We start from the raw sequence: 24,407 nt of genomic DNA, 5'->3' as shown, positions 1-24,407 counted from the left end.
AAAAAAAAAAAAAAAAAAAAAAAAAAAAAAAAAAAAAAAAAAAAAAAAAAAAAACTTCCATTTTTATTTGTAATTTCTTGTGGGTGAGCTTATAGGGATGGGATAGTTTTTCTTGTAACTATACACATCCCATTTTTCTTTACCCCTCCTCTTGTAGCATCATCAATTTATATATATGAATCTCTATTTTATTATTTTGTATCTATCCTTTTATCTTTATGTCTATATTATTTGTTGTTGGTTGTGATGTTGTGGTTATATTCCTAGACGGATATTGAACCATCTCCTAGACTTTATATGAGAAGTACCCTGAGGAGGAAGAAATCTCATTTCTTCTAGGCTTCTAGGAATTTTTATGTTTTTGTTTATATATATATATATATATATATATGTTGTTACCCATTTAATTTCATGCTTTTCTGCATCCCCCTTTTACTTTAATTTCATCCTGTTTAATTTATGCTCAATCTCCCTTCCCTTTTTATTTTCCTTGCTCTCTCTCTCTCTCTCTCTCTCTCTCTCTCTCTCTCTCTCTCTCTATATATATATATATATATATATATATATATTTCTATTTTGATAAATTCATTAGATTAGAAGTGGAGATTTGAACCTTGGATGTCTTTGTTGGAAAATCAAGAGATATTAGTTGAGTTACAAGGCCCTTGGTAATAACATCTATGAAGAGATTTTCTTTTGAAGTCAAAATGTGTGCGTGGAAGGGAGAGAGAGAGAGAGAAGAAGATTTGCGAGAAAAGATTTTGACAATGAAGAAAGTTATTTTGGACTCCAATAGTTTGAGAGACGAGGTGATAAAATAAAGAAGAGTAATTACGTCTAATTAATTAAAATCACTTTTATGACATACATGTTTTTTTTCTTGTAAGGTGTATTAAGAAGTTTATTAACGGATGCCCTAAGGGCATCCCTTAATTGAACCCATTTATTAAAATAAATCTATAACCAATCTTTGTTATTAAATAAATTATACTATAAATAATAGATCTTCTTTCCGCGTTGTTTTAGCATTAGACCGTTTTGACAAATTGCCTAAAACCTTCATAGTGAAAGAAAGTCTCCTAATTCTTGGTTTCATATAGTACAATTTCATATTTTTATAGGAAAATAAAAATATCTCAAACTCATTAACTTTCTAGTTTACAGAAGTGCCTAGAAACCCGCTATTTTTCTGTTTTACCCTTATCTCAATCCCAAGATTCACATTTATTTTATTTTTGCTATATCATGCTTTCAATATTTTAAATAAAATATTTTTAAAGATATAAGTAAATATATATTCTTTAATTAATATTTAAATATAAGAAAATATATTGTTTAAAGCTTCAAATTGTTTTGAGTTGATAGGCTTGTTTCACAACTATTTACAAATGCTAAAATCTACTTCTATGATTAAGAAGTTTATGACCCAACCAAATAAGTAATTATTTCATATTTCTTTAAAAGTTATCATGTTTTTTAAGTGGAGTTTATGACGTGTCTTTATATTTGAACACTTTTTTTTTTTTTTTATCTCCCTTATGTGTGTTTGTTTCTTAAAAAAAGAAAAAGAAAAAAAAAAAGCTTATGACCCACCCAAAAAGGAAAAGAAAATAAAAATAAGAAGTTGATGAAATTAGAATTGCCACGGTATGAAACCCATGCAGGCCATATTTTAAGCTTAAGGCCCATATTCAAGATGTTATATTATTTGTCGAGGAATGGACTTACATGTCAATTTAAATCAGCCCAAGTTGCCTACTCGAGAGTCTTAGGAACGCGCATAGCTCAACGGTAATCTCTTGGGCCCAGTATTCATTTTTTGGACTCATTACATGTACCGATGAGGCCCATTATAGACACATTCATTGCCCAAGGGCCAAGCTGTACATGGCCACATGCTATGTTTAGGTTTGTTTAAGCATTTTCCACAGCCTACATGTATCCAAAATAGGTTTACCTCTTTCTTCTCTTCCTTTTTTTTTTTTTTTTTGAGCATAAAATATGTTTAGCTCGGGTGCTCAATGTATTAGAGCTGATACGATGCCAACAATACCTGATTTTTGTCATTTGTTTGAATCATATGGACTCTGATACATTGAACCACTGGAACAAAGTCTTACTCTTAACCATACATTCAAGTCAAATTACTAGCTGAGCTTAAATATATATCTAAAATCTTTGTCCTATGTATAATTAAAAAAAAAAAAAATACGTATAAGTGTACTTTAATCCGTTTTCAATTTTCTTTTAAATCAGCGCAAAACTATTAGTTGATACGAAACAGACTTAAGTCTAAACCCCTCCAAAAAAATAAAAAATAAAAAAACAAAGAAATTTTATGTGCAAGTGGAACATGTTTATCACTTTATCTATCTTTTCATACCTTCAAAATTCAAACTGATTCCAACCCCCACTTCATATATGGGCTCCTCCTCCACCTCGCTTTTTCAAAAAAAAAAATCTCCACGAAAACATTTGATCACTTTAACTATTGTGACTTTCCTTGGGTGATTAGAATTTGATTTCGTTTTCATGGCTAATATTTTGCCAAATGTCAATCATGATGTGAAAGATGAAAACAGGATTTGATAACAAGTGGAACGTTGATGGATTTGCTTGCTTAGTGTAATTTGTTGCATTTATTGCCGCGAAAGGCTAACCCTTAAACAACCTTATCGATGTGGATTGTTTTGGAATCCAATCTCGGTTGTTTAACGTCTCTCTCAACCCCTTAAAAGTCCAACTTTTAAAATTATATGCCGATTTGCAATAAAATATTTTGCTTGATTGTTACTTTGCTAGCCAAATCAAATGTATGTCATGCACGTTGAAGGTTTTTAATTTTTTATCCGAACACGTAGAAGACTAAATTCAACAACTGACGGGCATATACCACCCACCAAAATAAAAAAATAAATAAAAATGAAGGACCTTTCGTAAGTGTTTTCTTATTATTATCATTATGAGTTTATTAAATAAACCTGTGACAACTAATTAATCTGTCCCTAAGGGCTTAACTATTGTTATGGTCATTTTAGTGTTGAGTCTGTTGGATAAATTTTGTGCCAAATTTTTAAATGTAATCGAAATAATTTTCATGTATTTGTTCTTTGAGTGGTAGTCAATGGAGTAATCAAGATTGAAGAGCTTAAAGAAGAAGTTCAAAGTACTATTGTGAGAACTCAGTCGAGCGGGATTTGATGCGTCATGCTAGATGACAAATGAGGTCATTAGGATGGAATACCATAGAAGTTAGCCTAGCACTCACTAGTAACCTCAGGCGAGCGAGCTGCCCAAAAACTTTCCATATTAGTTTTCTCGATTTTGTGAGCAGCCATCCAACCCTTAATTTGTACTAACCATAAGCACAAGTGGCGACACTACTCAGAGCCCAGAGTGTTCCCAGGAACACCCTGGCTTGAAAAAAAAAAATATATATATATTATATAATAATTAATTTTTTTTATTTGTTTACCCTTTAAAAAAAAAAATAGGAACACTCCTAAGCAATATCAGGAATACCCTCAAAATTTTTATGCCAAACAAATTTTGAACTAAAATCTTAAAAAAAAAAAAAATTGTAACAGAGCAAGCCCAAAAAAAAAAAAAAAAAAAAAAAAAACCAACCAACCAACCAAAACCCAATACGAATACGCGTAAGGTGTTGTCATTGATGAGCCTCATCAGATGAGCTCGCTGCATCCCATGGTAGCTTCTTCAATTTTCTTCTTTTCCTCATTGTCACTCTCTTTCTTTGGCATTTTGGTCTAGGCTTCTAAACAAAATGTTAGGAGAGAAACCCATGTTAGGAGAGAAACCCAAGGGACAAGAGGTCAAGACTCAAATGACTTCCACTGTTTCCCACTTTCTGTTTCTTATTAAATGCTTCTTCTTCTTTTTTTTCAAAAGTTACTAATGGCGGACAAACCAACGTGGTTTATCTGCCACTCTATTACTTTTTTTTTTTTTTTTTATTCTTAGAAAATTGTTTTTATAGTATTTTATTCTTTTTCTTTTGACCACTCCAATGTAGAAGGCTTATTATGCTTTTTAATTTTTTTTTATTAAGTTCTTAAATTAGCTTAAAATAATTTGAATGAAAGAGGTAAAATTTTGAAATGTAATTAGATATATTAATTCATATAGAATTTTTTTTTTGATACAAGAAAAAATTCTACTTTAGTCTAATCTAAGTGTATATGTATGTAAAACTCCCTCATGGAGACTTAAACCCCAACTCTTACTCCCCACACCCCACAAGTATTTATACTTGTAGAGTGACTAACGCACCAAGGGTGTGCGGTGGTATATAGAATTTTTTTTTAGACTACTAGTAGTTAGTAAAAAAAATTAATAAAGCAACTAAACACCAATAATTAATAATTTAATTAACTAATACATTATAAAAGACAAACAATTAAATTATGTTAGCTAAACAACAATTAATAATTTAATATAATGAAATAACAATATTTTTTTTTTAAATCATTGTTATAAATTGTCTCAAATACCTAAATTTGTTTGGTTGGGTTTTCTTTGAGTGAAATGTAGGTTTTTTTTTTCTTGGTGTGGAAGATATGAACTTTCCTTGATATGGAAGGAAATCTCCTTGTGAAAGAAGTAATTGAGTATTCTTTGTGTATTAAAGAATAGAATTGGAACCTTATAAATAGACATAGTTGCAAATAATTAGGTGGCTTTCACTAGGTTTCTCCTAAATTGCGAGAGGAAAAAAGACTCTTAGAAGAACATGGAGTAAGTTTCTTAGAAAATTAGTTTGAATGTTTGTCTATTTTTGTATGAGAGAGTTTTTACGTGTATTGAGGTTTTGGAATTGTGAGTTTGTTGTGTTTGCGAGGTTTATGAGTGTAATATGTGAGTTTGTGAGGTTTGGTTAAGTGTGATTGTAATCCATATTGTTTATAGTGGATTTTGGTTGACATTACTCATTGATGTAAACTTGGCGTTACTCGAACCATGTTAAATATTGTTTTCTTGTGTGAATGTTTTACTTTATTGTTTGAGTTATAGCACACCCAATACCTTCAAATCATACCACTTATATAATTACACCCTCATAAGAATCACATCATATCATAGTTTTTTTTTTTTTTTTTATAAAAAAAAAAATAGTAGAATGGATAATTCCATATAAATATACTAACATAATAAATGCCTATTGGTAATTACCATTTTATCAAATTCCATATTTTGATTTAAATAAAACACAGAGAGATTATTATATCATGTGGAACTTTCTCATGCACTATACAAGTTACTAGCTATTATGTGTGTGTGTGTATAAAATTTGGCTTTTGAGAGGAGATTGAGGTTAGGTTGACCTATGTCGAGATAAGGTTAGTTCCATATAGAGTTGTAAATGAACCAAATGTCTACAAATAGTTAAGACTTAACACGGGTAAAACCTTGTTTATGTTCGTTTATTTAGCAAACAAGTCAAATTCAAGCCCAAATTTGGACTCAACCACTAAATAAGCTAAGCTAAAACAAAATAATGTGTTAGCAAATAAACTTACTAGTATGAGATTCGATTTAAGTATATATAATATTATATGTTTCTATGTATACAAGCATACAAATATATTTATATACACTTGATATTGCATTATGTATATTTGTAACCAAGTTCATAAAATATTAAATATTATTTACAATTTATTGTTAATGTAAATGGTATATAATTTTAACAATATTTGGTTGGTGAGTATAATTTTAAAAGTTCATAAATCAAAACCATCTAATTAACTCACATAATATAATCTTAACTATAATTTAGTTATTAATTATTAGCATAAACTTGTAGAGAGGTGAGAAATTTTAGTTATGGTGTTACTATATATAGTTAAAATAATTAAGTTAATAAAGAATTTTGCAAACAAATTCCAACTTGTTTAACATAAAAATGAACATAACTTGAATGTGTAATATATGTCATTTTTTTATTTTTGATTGAGAAAAATGTAATATAATTTGTTGATGAGCTTGAGTTGACTCGTTTATACACCTACCGTCCTACTTCTACTTGTAAAGTGGGTTTTTTTTTTTTTTTTTTTGGGTTTTTTTTGGCTAGACATGTGAAGAGGTATTTTGATCGAATGTACATGACGAAAGCGATTTAGAAAAGACAAAGAAAGGGTCACCGAAAATACGTAGACAATTGCCTTCCTTTGTCTTACCCATAAGTTTGATCCACGTAGGTTAAAGCTCTCAATATATGGTGATTGGTTTCATTCTTTGAAAGTATAAATAATATCAAACTTTTGTTTATTTTCATATAATAATAAACAAATTCTGTTTATGTTTATTTTGTGTACTTCAATATCTATCTAATATGAACATCAAACGAGATTGATAAACTTGAAACAGCTGTTTCATGTATTTTATTCAAAATGTATGTTGTCAAATATCAACTCCACTCACCATATTATTATATTTAAAGTTTTCAACGTCTTTTACCGGGGCAGGCCTTTACTTTTCATTGACAAGTACCAGGAAGTCATGTTTGAATAATTACAAATTTTATTGCACGTATCAGAAATCACAAAAAAAAAAAAAAAAAAAAAAAAATTGAAATATAAAAATTTATTAGGTTATTTGACTTAAGATAGTTACGAATTTGGTTGTAGTCCGTGGTTATAATTTTCAGTTTCTCACTAAAAAAATTAATATGATTACATATTTTAAAAATTTAACTGTTGGATTATATGAGTGTTTTTTTTTAGTGTTTTTAATATGCATGTTAAATTTCGTACCAATCAGATGTTATTTACTATTCGATCCATAAACTTATTTTTTTTTTTTTTGTATAATTCTATATTACAAAAATTTGAAATTTAAATATTTGATTGATAACATAACTATTAATTTTAGATTTTCTGAAAATTTTACAAGCGTGAAAGATATAGGAAGAAAATTTAAGGGGCAAAATGCACTTTTGGTCTCTACATTTTGGGTCAATTTCCATTTTGGTCCTAAAATTGGTTTCGTTGCAAATTTCATCCCTAAAAAATGAAAATTGTTTTTAAAATCGTCCTTGCCGTCAACCAACCAACAGAAATATCCTACGTGTCTGACGGAATGCCCTATTTGCTGACATAGCGCTGACGTGGTCATTAAAATATTATTAAAAAAAGATTATTTGGCATTTTTTAAATACCACTTCAGCATTTTATTTTTTTAAAAAGCCATGTCAGAAAATTTAAACAAAAAATAAATTAAATTTTTTTAAAAGCCTTAAATCTAATTTAATTAATTTATTAAATTTTTTTTTGTTACTTTTCATTATTTTTTCGTAAGAACATAACAGTTTGTTCTTCATGTTCTTCCCAAATCTAAGAAACAAACCCAGCAACCAAATCCAATCTCCATCAATGCCAGGAAAACAAGAATAAATCCAACAAACCAACCAATCTCTAGCAAACCCATAAACTCATAAATTTCACATTCAATTTATAAAATTCCTATTCCAAATTCATATTGATCATGAACACAGAAGAATAACAAACCCAAAATATTCAATCCCAAGAACAAAAGAATAGAAACCCAAAATATTCCAAAATTTGTACACAAATTCTTACACAAAAATCAATTATACATTCAACCAAAAATTATTATCCTAATACAATATTTCTTATGGTGGTAGTGTTGCAGTGGAGCCGACAGCATCATCGTCCAAGATCCCAGATCCACCATCTCCCTCGTTAACCCAATCATATGGGTTTGAGAGCCACTGCCTAAGGTGGCGGTATTGGTGAACGACAGGGGTGGAGGTAAGGGTTTTTGGTCATGGTTGGGAGCAGGCTTGAGAGAGGAAAAGAGAGGGTGAGGTAGAGAGAGGTTTCGCCATCAAGCACATGGAGAAGTAGAGAAGCTGAAGTTGAAGAGGGGTTCAGAGGTTCCTTCCCCCCTGATCTGCTCTAGACCACCACCGGCCTCATCTCCCTTTCTCTCTCTCTCTCTCTCTCTCTCTAAACCAAAATCACGGGTTCTCTCTCTCTCTAAACCCAGATCATGGGTTCAAAATGGTCTAATGAAAAGAAATCATTTAAATTAAAGAGAAATTAAAAAGAAATCGTGAGAGGCATAGCTTGGGGTCTTTGGCCATGGGTTCTTGGGGTCTTTGGCCATAGGTTTCTGGGTTTGGAGCTTGGTGTCTTTGGCCATGGGTGTCTGGGTATGGAGTAGATCAAAGAGAAATCAAAGAGACGGAGAGTGAGAAAATTTGATGTCGGGTTGGGTAACTTGGGTTTGTGGGGTTGGGATTGGGGTTTGGTGCAGAGGATTGTGATAAAAAATTTTAAAACTGAGAATTGAGAAATTAAAAATTCAGTTTAAATCAAATTTGTATTTTTAGTTTAAATTAAAATTAAGAAATTAAAGGTTTTTTTTAATTAGCTTTAAGGTTTGTTTTTTAATTTAGTTTAAATACTCTGATCTGCCTTTTTTTTTTTTTTGATATTAATTAAAATGCTGACGTAGTATTTAAAAAATGCCAAATAATATTTTTTAATAATATTTTAATGGCCACGTTAGTGCCATGTTAGCAAGCAGGGCAATCCGTCAGACACGTAGGATATTTCCGTTGGTTGGTTGATGGCAAGGACGATTTTTAAAAACGATTTTCTTTTTTTAAGGGTGAAATTTGTAATGAAATCAATTTTGGGACCAAAACAGAAATTGATCCAAAATGTAGGGACCAAAAGTGCATTTTCGCCAAAATTTAATCTAGTGATGGATTTGTTAAAATTCACATCCAATAAAAGATATTAATTAAGTGAAGTTGTAGTCATTAGTTTTACAACTAAGTTTATAACCAAACTTTGTCCATCTACATATATTATTAGGTCTGTTTGTAAGTTTTATTTTTAGCAAAATTGATAATAATTTAAACTTTTTTTCAATTATTTAATTCATAGTACATAAACATCATCTTTTTCCGTAATTCACATACAAAAAATAAAGGTTTTATATCAATGGCAGCACCACATTGACTTGAGGAGGTTCAATGTTCCTGGGACAAATATATATATATATATATAATACTTTAATTTTTTTTTTTGGAAATAACCACCATAAAATAAAAATTTGAACTCCCTAAAAGATTCTCCATAACAAACCAATTCAACACCAACATTTATCTTGACATTTTTAAATGAAAAGAAAAAAAAAAAAAAAAAACTCAACAACAAACTAATTTGATCTAGAAAAAAGAAAAAGTTGAAATTTTTTTATTTTATTTTTAATGATTGTATTGTTGTGTTGAATTTTCATAGAGTAATGTAAAAGACAAAAAAAAAAAAAAAAAATCTTCATAATGAATAGAATTGCCAATAAGTTTTCAAAGTTGATTTGAATTGTTAAATAAAAAAAATTGAAATAAGTAAAGACAAAAACTAATAAATTAAAGTATTCTAAGTAATAATAATTAAAGTTCACTTATCAAAAATAATTAATAACTTTATTATAATAAGAATTTCCAAGATTTAATCTTAGATACAATAATTAATATTTTCATTATACCATGAAACAATATGCCAATGAACTAATAGTTTATCCTTTATTCTCTTGCTAATACTATGGATAAATTTTTTTTATAAGAAAATCACATGTTTTCACAAGATTCATATCCTATCTAAGATTTATCTTTTAAGAGGACTCGTGCTGACTTCAAAATATTTCATTCGAATCATGGTTACGAATTATGAGAAAAGATCTAGTTTATTATCCTAATGATCAAGAAAAATGAAGTCATTCTCAACCTCTTTAACGCAAATTTGAACGAACCCGTTAAAAAATATTCTTGGAGCCCCCGCCACTAATTTATATAAATGTTCCTGTACTTGTGGACACATATTATATGTACAAAAATGGGAAGCTAAAAGGAAAATATTAAAATCACTAAAATTCTATATGTAAGTGTTTCAAAATGATGTGTTTTCCATAATATATATATATATATATTTTTTTTTTTTTCTGTAGTTGAAGTAACACTAATTAAAGTAGGCCTCTAAGCTTTTTATGATAAAATTGGGAATGCCCTTAACCTTTTTAACTCATAATACCCAGACAAGAACATCAGTAAGAGAGAGTCTATACAAAAAATTTTTGTCACTTGTTGATGATGCGATAAGTTGTTAATAATAAGTAAAAAAATTAACGTTAATAGAGAATCCAAACAAATTCAATAAAGGTTTGATAAATGTTGTCATTTGTGTGTGTGTGAATGTAGCATTACTTACTCCGTCAGTAAACCCAACTAGCTGAAGTGAGTAAATAGCTTTCTGTTACCTTCTCTTGCCCGCTAGCATTAAAATCAACAATAAGAGTCTCTCCATTAACCTCTCTTTGCTGTAAGTTACCCATTACCTCTTCACCTCTCCTTTGTTTTTGTTAATGACCATATTATCTTCTTTTTTCTTACCGAAGAGAAATGAATTTCATACTTCTATTCATGGTTTCACAAACAAAACGAGGTCAGCCCTCTAATTAGCCGGCTCTCTTTATAATATTGAATCTTGTGCCAATACCTCTTTGACTCTGTTTTTTAGTCTCTCTTTCTTTGTGTTCTTTGTTTCAATCACATACTTAAAGTGTCTAAGAATCTAGCTACCTAAGTGCCGTCAATATCTAAAGCTGTCATCAAGTTCAAACCAGCTGGTGCCTGGTGTTCTGCAAGATTTGCGCATTATATTTGTCTGTTCCTCTTCTTTGCATTGAAATCCTTTCAGAACCTCCAAAAGAGTACTCTCAGATTTGCTTTCTGCACTGGGATTACGCGTCTTGAAGCTCACATGACCCAAAAGGTGCCAACTTTGCTCTTTCTTATTCTGTTTGTTTCATGGGTTTTTTGATTTCAATAGTATTTGTGAGTTCTTGTGTTGCTCTTTCTGTATAAGAACCCCAGATTTCATTTCCAGCTCATCTTAAGAAAACCCCCATCTATCTCTTTGTTCTTCAATAAATTTCCAGCCTTTAGTAATGATGGGTTATAGAAAAGCTGAATTGTTTACCTGGGTTGTATCATTTTTGTGCTTGTCATGCTTGTCTAGTGGATTTAATCCAGTAGACAATTACCTTATAGACTGTGGATCATCCAGAAATACCTCAGTGGATAGCCGTGTATTCATTGCTGATAACCTGGCTTCAAATTTGCTTTCAACCCCTCAAGATGTTCTTGCCAAAACCAATTCGACATCCATCACACTCTTCTCAGATTCACCACTGTATCAGACAGCCAGAGTCTTTACTGGATCCTCAAAATATACCTTTTCAATCCACCAGAGTGGGAGGCACTGGATCCGCCTCTATTTCTATCCATTCTTATATAATAGTTACAGTATGAGTGTGGCAAATTTTGCTGTCTCAACTCAAGACCATGTCCTTCTCAGCAATTTCAGTGTGACAAGCGGTGCTGTTGTTAAAGAATTTTCTCTAAATGTGACATCAAATGACCTTGTAATCACCTTTACCCCTTCTGCCAATTCAATCGCCTTCCTAAATGCCATAGAAGTGGTTTCAGTCCCTGATGCGCTCATTACCGATGATGCCCATACCATTAGTCCAGCAGGAGATTTCCAAGGGTTGTTGCCTATGGCGCTTGAGACGGTTTGGAGGGTGAACATGGGTGGGCCAACAGTCACACCTAGTAATGATACACTTTGGAGAACTTGGATTCCTGATCAAAGGTTTTTAGTACAGCCAAACGCTGCCATGAATTTCTCAAATATTGCAGCTGTTAGGTATGTTCAAGGTGGAGCAACACAGGATTCAGCTCCACAGACTGTCTATGGAACTGCCACGGAGATGAACTCAAAAAATAATCCTAACAGCAATTTCAATGTGAGCTGGGAGTTCGATGTGGATGTAGGATTTGAGTACCTTGTCCGTTTTCACTTTTGTGATATAGTGAGTACTAGTCTTAACGAGCTCTACTTCAATGTTTACATTGACCCCTGGATTGTTGTTCGGGATCTTGATCTGAGTACTTATTTGATAAACGAATTGGCTGCTGCATATTATATGGATTATGTTACGGTGACAACTGTTAGCAACAAGCTTCGTGTAGGTGTTGGTCCATCTACTGTAAAAGGTTCTTACCCCAATGCCATCCTAAATGGGCTGGAGATCATGAAACTGAACAATTCTAAGGGCAGTCTCAGTGCGGCAGATGCTGTGATTAATTCAAGTTCAAAGAAAAATGTAAGTGTGATGGTGGGTACAATAATTGGGGCCTTCATTGCCTTAGTGTTGGCTGGAATTCTCTTTATGTTGTTCAGAAAGAGAAGAAGACTAGCTCGTCAAAGACTTTCTAAGACATGGATTCCATTATCCACAAATGGAGGAAATTCTCAATCCATGGTAAGCAAATATTCTAATGGAACAACTCTTAGTGCCATCTCTAACAGTGGCTATCGCATTCCTTTTGTGGCAGTTCAAGAGGCCACAAACAATTTTGATGAGAGTTGGGTCATTGGGATTGGTGGATTCGGGAAAGTGTACAAGGGAGTTTTAGGTGATGGTACAAAGGTGGCTGTAAAGAGGGGAAATCCTCGATCCCAACAGGGACTTGCAGAGTTTCAAACTGAAATCGAGATGCTGTCTCAGTTCCGCCATCGCCATCTTGTTTCACTGATTGGATATTGTGATGAAAAGAATGAGATGATCTTGATATATGAATATATGGAGAATGGGACCCTCAAAAGTCATCTTTACGGCTCAGGTCTTCCAAGCATGAGTTGGAAGGAGAGGCTCGAGATATGCATTGGATCAGCTAGAGGACTTCATTACCTTCACACAGGGTATGCAAAAGCAGTTATTCATCGTGACGTAAAGTCTGCTAACATATTGCTTGACGAGAATCTCATGGCCAAGGTAGCTGATTTTGGGCTCTCGAAGACAGGGCCTGAAATTGATCAGACTCATGTGAGTACAGCAGTGAAAGGAAGTTTTGGGTATCTTGATCCTGAATATTTCAGGCGGCAACAACTGACAGAAAAGTCAGACGTGTATTCATTTGGTGTGGTTTTGTTTGAAGTTCTTTGCGCAAGACCTGTTATTGATCCATCCCTTCCAAGAGAAATGGTGAACTTAGCTGAATGGGCAATGAAATGGCAGAAGAGAGGGCAGTTGGACCAAATAATAGATTCCAGTCTTGTGGGAAAAATTAGACCAGATTCTCTGAGGAAGTTTGGAGAGACTGCTGAGAAATGCTTGGCCGACTTTGGTGTTGACAGGCCCTCTATGGGAGATGTCTTATGGAATCTCGAATATGCTCTTCAACTTCAAGAAGCAGTTATTGATGGTGATCCTGAAGAAAACAGTACTAATTTGATTGGTGAACTCTCCCCGCAAGTGAACAATTTCGGTGACAGCAATATTAGTATTTCTGCTACACAGTTTGAAGTGTCAGCCGTGGAGGATCTCTCAGGTGTTTCCATGAGTAAGGTGTTCTCACAGCTGGTGAAGTCTGAGGGTAGGTGATTGGTTGGAGATGGTTACTCTATGGTTTCAGCTACTTTCTAATAAGACTTCTGTGCCTTTTTTTACCATATTGTTCACCATATTCCACTAGATAGGACGTTATCTTGGTTCTGTTATCCAAAAAATGAGACCCGGAATTGTCGAAATATGTTTATTTTTTCTGATAAAATGATTTTAGCATCCCCCTGTGGCCTGTACAATATGTGGCTTGTTTGATTAGCTACTTTAAAATTTGAAGAGGAGCCCTGCTCCTATTCTACAGTACTTGAAGCATTTGACTATTTGTAGAGGTGTCCTTGGCAGAGTTCTGCAATCAGACTGCGTAAAATGTGATTTGTGAGTTCTCTTTAGTACAGAAAGGCTGGTGGTTCAAGTGAATTTTAGCAGTTTACAAGGATGTTGTATCTGAAAGTTGTCGTCATTGTAGTGTGTTTCTTTCTTTGTATTTTATAAATTCCCAACTAATACATGAAGCAACATGTTAACGATTACATTCATTATTTACTTTGGCTTGTAGTATTTGTTGTGAGTGTATTTTTTTAGTATGATCCTACTATTTACCGCCATTCTAAATGGTGCCAACTGCTAAAATTTTATTTTCTTTACCTCTGGACGATTTGGCTAGTTCATTTGTGCCAATTATTATTATATTTTTTCCCTCGGATCTTGTATTTAATTGGTTGCATCTTGGATAATAATGAGTTCAAATATTGTGACGGGGCAGTTGGGGGTGCCATAAATTATGGTCCCTTAGTTTACATTTACGATGTCGCGTTGTGAATTTGTGATGGAGTTTTATGGACTCGAGAATATGATGACAAAACTTCTGTTCCTCTATGATATTATCTCTATCATTCAATGTGTCTAGGACTTCTCCAATCGTTATGTATGGCCCAAAATCGTCTTTTGCAAAATTATTTCAATTGCATTATGTGTTGTGTTTCTGGCAAAGCTGCAATTGTGTTTCGAAAAACAGAACAGAACAACGTGCATTACTTATTGGTCTAAATTTCATTGTTCAATGAATTTATGTGATGGCCGTAGTTTAGACTTTATTACAACTTACCTAACTTCATGACAGATATGAAGAACATGCCACCCACTAACGTACTAAGTAACGAGCCTGCAGCCCACTATGAACGAGTCATGAGAGTGATTATAAAACATAAAGAAACCCTGAAAAAAATAAATGTCACATGGATCAGCCAATTAGCATAGATGCCGTGGTTCTACCTTTAATGTATTTAAATATCCTCTTTCGGTCTTTCCGCCGAAGCTGAATTGGTATATCTCTGCATAAAATGTAAGGAGGTTTAGAGGAGAAAAGGTTTGAGAGCAAATAATATGTTATAATTTTTTTTTTTTTAAAATCATCTTTCTAATTAATATTTTTTTTTTTACAAAAATTATTTTTCTTTCTTTTTTGCTCTATATACTTTTTTACTCTAAATAGAGTATTTAATAAGCAGTGTAATTAAACATTTAGTCTACGACTTCTATTTCATGTTTCAAAAATGGTTTCTGGCCTTTCAAAATTTTAGTTAAGTCATTAACCTTTTAAAAGTGTCAAAAAGATCTATGATGTCAATTAGTTGATGAAAAAATAAAACACGGCACACGCAAACGCTAAACCAAGTACTGATACTAACGTAGAGCCTAGACGATAGTTTTTTTTTTTAATTAAAAAAAAAAAATCAACTGCTATTATAGAACTCGTTAGGAATCTTTTTGACATCAACATTGAGTTAAAAATAAAAAATAAAAATTCCTACAATCTTCAGCTGTCACCTATGCTCTATGTCAATACTTTTGCTTGAATTTAGTAGTTTCATTTGATAGGTCATATTTTTCTATCAACAAGTTGACAGTAGAGACATTTTGATACACATTTAAAAGGTTAAGGATTAATCTAAGTTAGGAACCATTTTGAAATATGGGATAAAGATTAATTACCTAATTTTTTGTTGATGTTGTTGTTGATAATTTAATAGTTACAATAGGGAAGAAAGGGTTTGAATGATAGATGTCTCTATTAAAAACATCAGAAAGTGTCAACCAGTTGAGATATAAGCAATAACAAAGCCAAACTATCATCTTAAGAGGGCCAATGTGTAGAAGTTAGTGTATATATATATATATATATATTTTTTTTTTATAGAAATTGCAAGAAGGTGGAAGTATTTTTTCAAAACTAGAGAGGTCTTTGCTCCCCTTCCTCAGTAGCTACAAGGCTCTTAATAAGTACCAAATATATAGTATTAAACCTTAATAAAATAATAAGATTCACCGATCTCATATATTAGTGAATCTTTTTATTTTTATCTTGTAAAAATTGATAGAAAAACCCTCAATCTTACACCCGTGGTAGGTTTACTGTCAAATTTGTATAAAATAATGTCCAAATACATACATGTGCCCGTAAAGCAGTCCTCTTAAGGGCTGAGTATTTTTGGAGGGACCATTTTCCTCAGGACATTATACACCTTTTACGTCGTATTTTCGATAAAAATATCTATTTCCTACCAAACTTGGATCAGTTGGATGTCATTAATAAATGGAAATGTATATACTATACATATCTATTTTCTTTTGAACTTTAGCCTAGTAATAAATATAATATTTAATATATCTATCTTTATTGCCTTGATTGTGGCTTTTTTCTAAATAATAATTACTATTTAGTTTTTTTGGGACAAATAAATAATTATTTAGTTAGAGAATATAAATTTTTTTTAAACATAGCATATACTTTGACACTATAAGATTCCCAAGGCCGTTAGTTTAAGTATAAATAAATAATTAAATTTTATCTTTTACTTCTCACACTCATTTTATCCAATTTTATTACACAAATACAAGTTTAAATAAGCTTTTTGGAAGAAATCTAAATTTCCAAAAGACCTGTACAAAAGAAACTAGAACTATTCCTTGCTTTAGCCAAAAGACTATACATATCTATTTTCTTTTAATTGTCCTCCAAGATAATTTGAAGAAATTGAATCACTTCAAAAAGTTGGATTAGCTGTTTAGCCTGTTTATAAGTCTAAGGATTTTTTTTTCCCCATAAAAAAGAAAAAGAAAAAACAGCAATAAAAAAAATGCATCTGTGCCATGCAGGGGCTGGAGCTTCATGATAAGGTAAAACAAGTATTTCCTTTCTGTCATCTGAACTTGGGACTGTTTGTAATGCCACTGGATGTGGCTGATGAAGAGCACAAACCAATCTAGATGGGCTTGCCCAATTTTCTATAGAACAATCTCAGTGAGGTCAGTTAAATGGGTCTGCTGGACTAAACAGTCTTGTAGGCTGTGTGAGCAAGTTGGCCCTTGGTAGTAAAAAATTGAAGCCTGTATGTATTTAGCAGCCCACTAGGTTTTCGAAGAGCAAGAAACAAAAATAAATGTTTGGTCTTGAACGGTTATTTGCAAAATTATAGGTTTGGTCATGAGGAATTGGACAAAGGAAGCCCTAATTAGGGAGCCATTAATTGCTAAGGTTGCACTTGCAGCCTTGCTTGGGAGTTTGGGCCCTAGATTTGGGTAGGATGGAGCAATTGCGGAGGATTGTAGTGGGGAATTAAAAGTTTGTGTCGACGCTTCAAATGGAGATCCAGTCTCTTTGTAATGATGCAAAATTTATTAGTTATTTTTTTTTTCTCTAATTGTTCTTTTGTTTGGGGAAAAACCAAAAAAAGGAAGCAAACTTGGTTGCAAAGTTTGTTGCCCACCAATCGATAAGCACCCATCAAAATATTTTCTTTTGTTGTAATGGTTCTTCTCTTTGTCATCTATCAGGGCGGCTTGGTTGAGAGATGTTCTTGTTTCTTTTGCTGAATGAAATATGTCCTATTTAGCAATAAGAAAAAAAAGCCATTAAAGCTTAGTCGTTGTTACGTGTCTATAATTTTAATTATAAATTTACGTATTAGACTCAAGTCACACTAAAGATGATAGGCTTAAGTTACACTTGATTGACGCAACATCCAGTCCAAGGGTTAATTTTTTAATTTTTTTAACCCCCTAAAATAAAAATTTGAACATCCTGACCTTAATTTAAAATGATAATAAAAAATACTAAGTCGAAATAAGCTTAAATATGATCATCCTCTTAACCATAGTTGTCAAAACGTGAATCGTATTGTGAATCGATTTTTAATTTTTCTATATCGTGTATCATATCGTATCATATATTGTAAGGTACACAAACACTTAATAAAATTAATAAAAAATTATAAATATACATATATAAAGGGTATATTCATTATAAATTTTGAATATATTCAACTAATGACTAATTTATTCATTACTTATGTAATAATATTTAACAAGTTATCTAAATAAATTAAACTAGCATGTGTTCATAACTTGCACATTCAAATTACTTAAATTCAAAAGTGATAATACATTACAAATGACCCAAAAATAATAATTTATTTTCATCATATTTATCAAATTGTGTAATCAACCCCATCTAAGTTAACGCTATCATTATGTTTATAATTTTGTAAATTTATTTTTTCATTAAAATTTTCTTCATTGTCATTTGTCATTGACATTCACCATCTCTTCTTGTTCTTTTTATTATTATTATTTTTTGGCATTCTAGTTTCTTGGACTCATAACAATAATGATAAAAATAAAAAATTTTAAAAATAAATTTTTAAATATTAAAGTGAAAGGTAAGTGCCAACTGTGTAGTCTAATTGTAGGAGAGAGGGAAAAAAAACTTATGAATATGTTATTTTAGTAGGTTAAATTAAGTAAATTAATAATTTTTTTTGTTAAAAACAAGTCTAACAACTTGTTAGATTCAAATAAAAGTACAAATTTTAACAAAAAAATCTCATTTTAAAGCATTTGTCTATGTGTCGTACGATACGTATGATTTTACGATACGATACGATTCATACGATACGCACACTATATCGTACGATTCATGAGCACTTACGATACGCTAATATGATACGAAATATTTTACACATGATACGATATGTATCGTACAATACGTATTTGTATTGTACGATACTGACAACTATGCTCTTAACAATACCTTGGCTTTCTTAAACACAAGAAAAAGGCCCAACAACAAACCAATTTGATCTAAATTCTAATGGGGAAAAAAATTAAGCCCAACAACAAAAATAGAAATTTGTTAATCTTAAAATCTATAAAAAATAAAATAAAATCTTAACAAATTTGAAATAAATCAAATAAATGGAAGATTAATGAATGAATGATAGCTTGATTGTTTACATTGAAAAAGATGTAGCTCATAGAATTGACAACGAAGCTACGATTTCAAAATATAAAATCTCGTAGAATGCAATTATAAAACTCCATGTATTTGCTTTGTTATTTTTTTAAAAAAATTTTATATAATTTATGTTTTTTATTAAACCTTCTAAAAAATCCTGAAGCTACCATTGGCCCACTGCACTTGATAGTACTAAATAATGTCATATATACCATTTTATTATTTGTGATTGGATCCAGAGGTTTTTTTTTTTTTTTTTTTTTAGGAACGGATCTAGAGTATATCAAGTCTACTTAGATAATTGGATTGCATTTTTTTTTTCACTTTAAGAGATATCCCATTGAAAAAAATGTTCAAAATCATAGTTTCTTTCTTTCTTCTTGCAATTACATCATAGTTTTAAAGAGATACTAACCTCATCACGTGTGTTTTGCACGTACAACACACACACACACACATAAATATATATATATATATATATGTATGTATGTATGTATGTATGTACATTGGGTTTAGTATCAAAGTTTTCCATTCATTTATATCTTTTCATGCACTGAAAATCTGTAGTGATGCTAAATGCTTAGATATTTTTCTGTTCAAAATAAAACAGGTGTGTTTTGTTTAAATAGCTTTTATTTTACGAATTTTCCCCTTAATTGAAAATTTGTAAGTGAGTAGGGATGTGAGGGGTGTTCACCAAATTGCACCAAAACCACCCATAAAATGGCATAACTATATTGCATTGCAAGTAATAATGTACTACATCGCATGGTGCAGTGCAATTTGCAGTTTTTATAATAAAAAAATAGCACAAACCGCACACTCTCTATATATTATATATATATATATATATATATATATATCAACAATTTAACAACCTTAATTTTCAAAAAAAAAAAAAGCTTAATAACCCCAGTGGCTAGTTGCTAGGGTATTAAACTATTATAATATCAAATACACATTATTAATGGTTTAATACCCTAGCAGCTAGCCACCTAACTCATTGTATCAGCTAAAAAAAAAAAAAAAAAGCGTATCACTCTCTCACTTTGTCTCAGTGTCTCAACCCTCAGGGTAGTTCATTCAGACTCTGCCACCACACCACAACCGAGCACCAATTTGGGCCTTCATTTCTCCACCACTGAGCATTAAACCACTCCTCTTTGGTTTATTTCTTTTAAGTCTCACACTGACTCCCCTTTCTTTTTTGGTCGTTATGTTTTGTTTGATAATTTTTTGATTAAGTGTGTGTGTGTGTAGGATTAGGTGTGTAGGAAGAGGAAAATAGGTGTGAAAAGCTCAATCATATATTTGTGTTTATTAGAGTTTTTATTATGGCATTAGATTTTGACAGTTAAAACATTTAAGTTGCTTGCCACTGTAACTTGTTTAAACTACTTGACTTCATTTAAATGTTTGATGTATACCTGAGAATATGAGATAGTGATATTACTGGTATATGTTAAATTGTATGGTGATATATGTTGAATTTTTATATAGCAAGTGTATTATGAGCATGGTTTTAAAAACCGAACTGGACTGCTTGATCCGACCGGTTCAATCGGGAATCGAATACCAGTCTAATCCAGTAAAAATGCCCAAAATTGGGTAAAAAATGGGTCAAAATTGGGAACTAGAAGCAAATCCAATTTTGCCCCTGGTCTAATTTTTAAAACCATGATTATAAGCTGAGGTAGTGATATATGTTCAATTTTTGTTATATACCAAGCGTACTATAGTTCTTGAAAACAAAGCTTTGGGTTGATTTAAACCAACCTAGCAAGTGTTGACTAGGAAAGCCAAACTAAAGAAAAACTGGCTTAATAGTTTAGAACTTGGCCCAAAACAAAAGGAAAAATCAGTTTTGGGTTGGGTAGGAAAATTCCAAAATTTGAAAAATATGTTGGCTTCAAACCATTCAAACGCATTTTATACATCGCATTGTGTATGTGACCACAAAAATGAAGTGCAGTGTGGTACTAAAAAAAGCCCAAAATCGCATCACATTATGAACACCCCTAAATGTAATATTTTGGGATATTCAAGACTTATAATTCACGGCTTGAAAGCCTCTTAAATAGTACTAGTAAAGGGTATGGATAAATATCCCATTAAGGGTTCATTTGGATACCACTTATTTTGTTGAAAATTAAAAATACTGTAGCAAAATAATTTTTAAATGTATGAATAATGCCATGAGACCCATTTTTAATGAAAAAATTACTGAAAAATAAGGTTTGTGAGTCTCGTGAATAGCGCACGGGACCCACTGGTGTGCACTATCCACTGCTTAATTCATATACTAAAAGTTTATTTTGTATTTTTTTGGGGGGGGCGGGGGTTGATCCATTAATTAAAAAAATTTATTATTAATTGGAGTTACAGGTGTAACACTAACACTAAACAACATCTGTAACTTGATTCTCAAAAAAAAAAAAAAAAAAAAAAAAACCATCTTTGGTTTCATGGCCACAGCTAGATAATATCATAAAACTATCAGTAATACTAGAAATGACCAATACTTCTGTTTTTTTTTTTTTTTTTTCTTAACCAGTTGATTTGGTCTTTTGGTTGGTGCAGAAAGGTTCTTGGACTTGGCCATACTGTGCTATGCACATATAAATATTCTCTATAACTGAAAAATCGTAACCGCTGTATTGTTACTAATAAGTACTAGCGTGTTCAGTCCTCTCTCTGAAACAATTAATAATCGGGGCGTTTAACAAAAAGTGAGTACATCCAAAAGCTTCTGACGAAATAACAATGAAATATAACTGCACATCACATCATCTCCGTTAATCCTCTTTCTTTCTTATTTTTTCTCCCAAGCTAGAAACAAACTTTTAATAATTATTATGAGTTTNGGGGGGGCGGGGGTTGATCCATTAATTAAAAAAATTTATTATTAATTGGAGTTACAGGTGTAACACTAACACTAAACAACATCTGTAACTTGATTCAAAAAAAAAAAAAAAAAAAAAAAAACCATCTGTAACTTTGATCTTTATCCTCAATTTATGTATTTGAAAGTTCAAACCATAAAAAACTATTTTATCTTTTTTATTTATTTATATTAAAAATCCTTTTATCCATTTATTTATTTATTCATAGTATACCGTATACGTCCCTTGACAGATAGAAAGAGACCGGGACAAAGTTAAGGACACATCCATTGTCCATTGACAATAAGATAAGTTGAAGAATCCATTTGCTTTATTTAGTTATTATCATTAATCATTATACTAACAAACAAGAAAAAGCAAACAAGAACAACAGAAGCACTATATAAAATACATAAACAACACCTTATAAAAAAAAAAAACATAAACAACAGAAGCATTATATTTATGCCACAAAGGGCACCTTCTTTTTCCTTTATCATCTTTAGTAATTAGTATGAGGTCAATGATAATTAAATATGTATGTGGCCCTCAAAAAAAGAAAAAGAATTGTGAAGAATATACCTCAAATGGTTCAATTCCATTGCATGTCCATTGGCAATAAAAAAGAAAAAAAAAAAGGAAGTTATCACCATATATCCATTCTTTGTTCAGTAAAAATTATACTTTGTTACCTGTCATTTCTCCAATATCTTGAATTAAATAACAAATACATAATTTATGCAAAACTTAAAGCGTCCAACAACAAATCCTCAAAACGCTAATGCTAAAGAAGATTATGATTCTTCCGCAAAAAAAGAAGATTATGATTAATTGATGGTATCTTATAATCATAAGAAATCATTAATTGCGTGAAGTGCAAATTATGTAGTTGGCATGGTGCCACTGCCACCGCAACCAAATACAAAATAGAAAACAAACCCAGAAAAAGTTTAAATATTTCACAGTCGATCGATGAAACCCAACAAAACTTGGTTTGTAAGTTCCATAATATGCACAAACTATAAGTATGACTATGATTTTGTGATTTTGGGTCCCATATCTTTTGCTTTTTTGTGTTTGGATCACTTTTCATATTAAATATTTTTCATCCCAATATATGGGTGATTCTATGGCCATCGCTATCTGGATAATTGTTGATATATATAATGAAAGGGGAAAGTGACAATGGAGAGAGGTTTTCACCAAAAAAAAAAAAAAAAAAAAGACAATGGAGAGAGGTCTCAAATTTACTGCCAACCAAAAATACTGACAGAACAATAACGACAAGTCTACAAGTTCTTCAGATATATATATCTCAACAAAATTTATATAAAAAGAAGGCTGTGTTTTCTTCTCTGTAAACATAGTGGCAGTGATTTCGATCCCCAACCCCATACTCAACTTCCAATAGAGAAAATTAAACATTACAGAAAAATAAATAAAAATATAAAAATTATTTATAATTAAAAGAAAAAAAAAAGAAAGCAAATTATATTTTTCCACTCAAAACTTTCGTCCCATTTACAATGTTTCCAAACTATATATTTGTTCGATTAACACCCCAATTAAAAGACTTTTATCAATGTGCCTTCTGTCATTCAAATTAAGTATTCAATAAGACAAAAATTGGGCATATATATCATAACCCATCATTTTTGTCTTATTTAACACTTAATTTAAGATGATACAATTCTCTCAAATTAGGGTATCAATCGGGCCAATCAATAGTTTGTGGACAATGAAAATGAAATCAAGTGTGTGGATAATATATAATTTACCAAAAACATATAGAATCAGATATCATCAACCACATCAACCTTGGCAGTGCAAAATAGCAAGCGCCGGAAGAAGGTGAACAAGGCATTGCATGAACCCTCCTTAGCCTTCATGAACACTCCACGGCCAGGCCTTTTCTTCTCATCAATAGCAGTACTCTTTGCCTTATTGCTTTTATTTCCAGAAGCCATTCTCAGCTTTACTTTCTCCAAACACTTCTTGGTCTTTTCGGGGACACTCTCTTTCCTAGAGAAAGTGTAGCTCCTCAAGAACATTTGCCTGCATGAAATGCTGTCCACCACCGTAGGGTGCGGACGCGCCCCGGCAGCACGGTGCCCATTAGAGCTTACGGACCTCACGAACTCGGCGTCGGATTCTGGCCATTTGTAGAGGTTGGTGTAGGTTGGTCGGACTGGTACACGGGTGTCTTCGATGCAGTTTGATATGCAAACCGAGGCCATTGGCTCCAAGCAAGGGTTAGCACTTGGCAGTGATGGGTTTGCTTTTGTTTATAGAAATAAAGCAGAGTGTGTGAGTTTTATGAGGGACACTAGTATGGTTTTTTATGCATTTGGGAGTGTTAATATATATGTGATATGAACGTAATGATTTGGAATGATGTTTAGGGTGTGTACATTTGAAGTCTCTAAGACAAATTAATTTTCTTCTATAATCATGTGATTTGACATGATTTAGAGTAGACTGTACGATTTGTGGGTGTAAATATGAAGTGTAACCCAAATGACCTGATAATGTTTCAGAACTTTTTATTTTTATTTTTTTTATTAGATAAGAATCTGTGTTAGTAAACAAAATTCTAATTTACCATACAAAAACAATTCTTAATAGTAAATGTTTATTATTATAATGACACTTATAAAATATGAAAACACTTTTCATATGATATTTGTACAAAAATACGTCAACAGTCAACTTGATTAAACTTAAAACATGTTTATTTTGTTGCGATGTGTCATTGTATACAACAATGAAAT

At 31.6% G+C, this 24,407-nt stretch overlaps 2 protein-coding genes across 2 annotated transcripts; one reads left to right on the top strand and one right to left on the bottom strand.

Moving 5' to 3' along the window:
* Nucleotides 1–10,243: 10,243 nt before the first annotated feature.
* Nucleotides 10,244–13,991, top strand: LOC112000774 (receptor-like protein kinase HERK 1). Its single transcript, XM_024032934.2, has one exon. The coding sequence runs from the start codon at nucleotides 10,999–11,001 to the stop codon at nucleotides 13,498–13,500; it is 2,502 nt and encodes an 833-aa protein (XP_023888702.1). The 5' UTR covers nucleotides 10,244–10,998; the 3' UTR covers nucleotides 13,501–13,991.
* Nucleotides 13,992–22,877: 8,886 nt separating this feature from the next.
* On the bottom strand, nucleotides 22,878–23,963 carry LOC112000786 (uncharacterized). The gene has a single exon (XM_024032951.2). It carries the CDS (start codon nucleotides 23,871–23,873, stop codon nucleotides 23,430–23,432), a length of 444 nt encoding a protein of 147 aa, XP_023888719.1. The 5' UTR covers nucleotides 23,874–23,963; the 3' UTR covers nucleotides 22,878–23,429.
* Between the last annotated feature and the right edge of the window lie 444 nt (nucleotides 23,964–24,407).

Source organism: Quercus suber, unplaced genomic scaffold, assembly GCF_002906115.3.
Source record: "Quercus suber isolate HL8 unplaced genomic scaffold, Cork oak 2.0 scaffold_214, whole genome shotgun sequence".
Taxonomy (NCBI): Eukaryota; Viridiplantae; Streptophyta; class Magnoliopsida; order Fagales; family Fagaceae; genus Quercus; species Quercus suber.
Note: the sequence above shows the minus strand (reverse complement) of the source record. Positions and strands in the feature narration are given on the sequence as shown.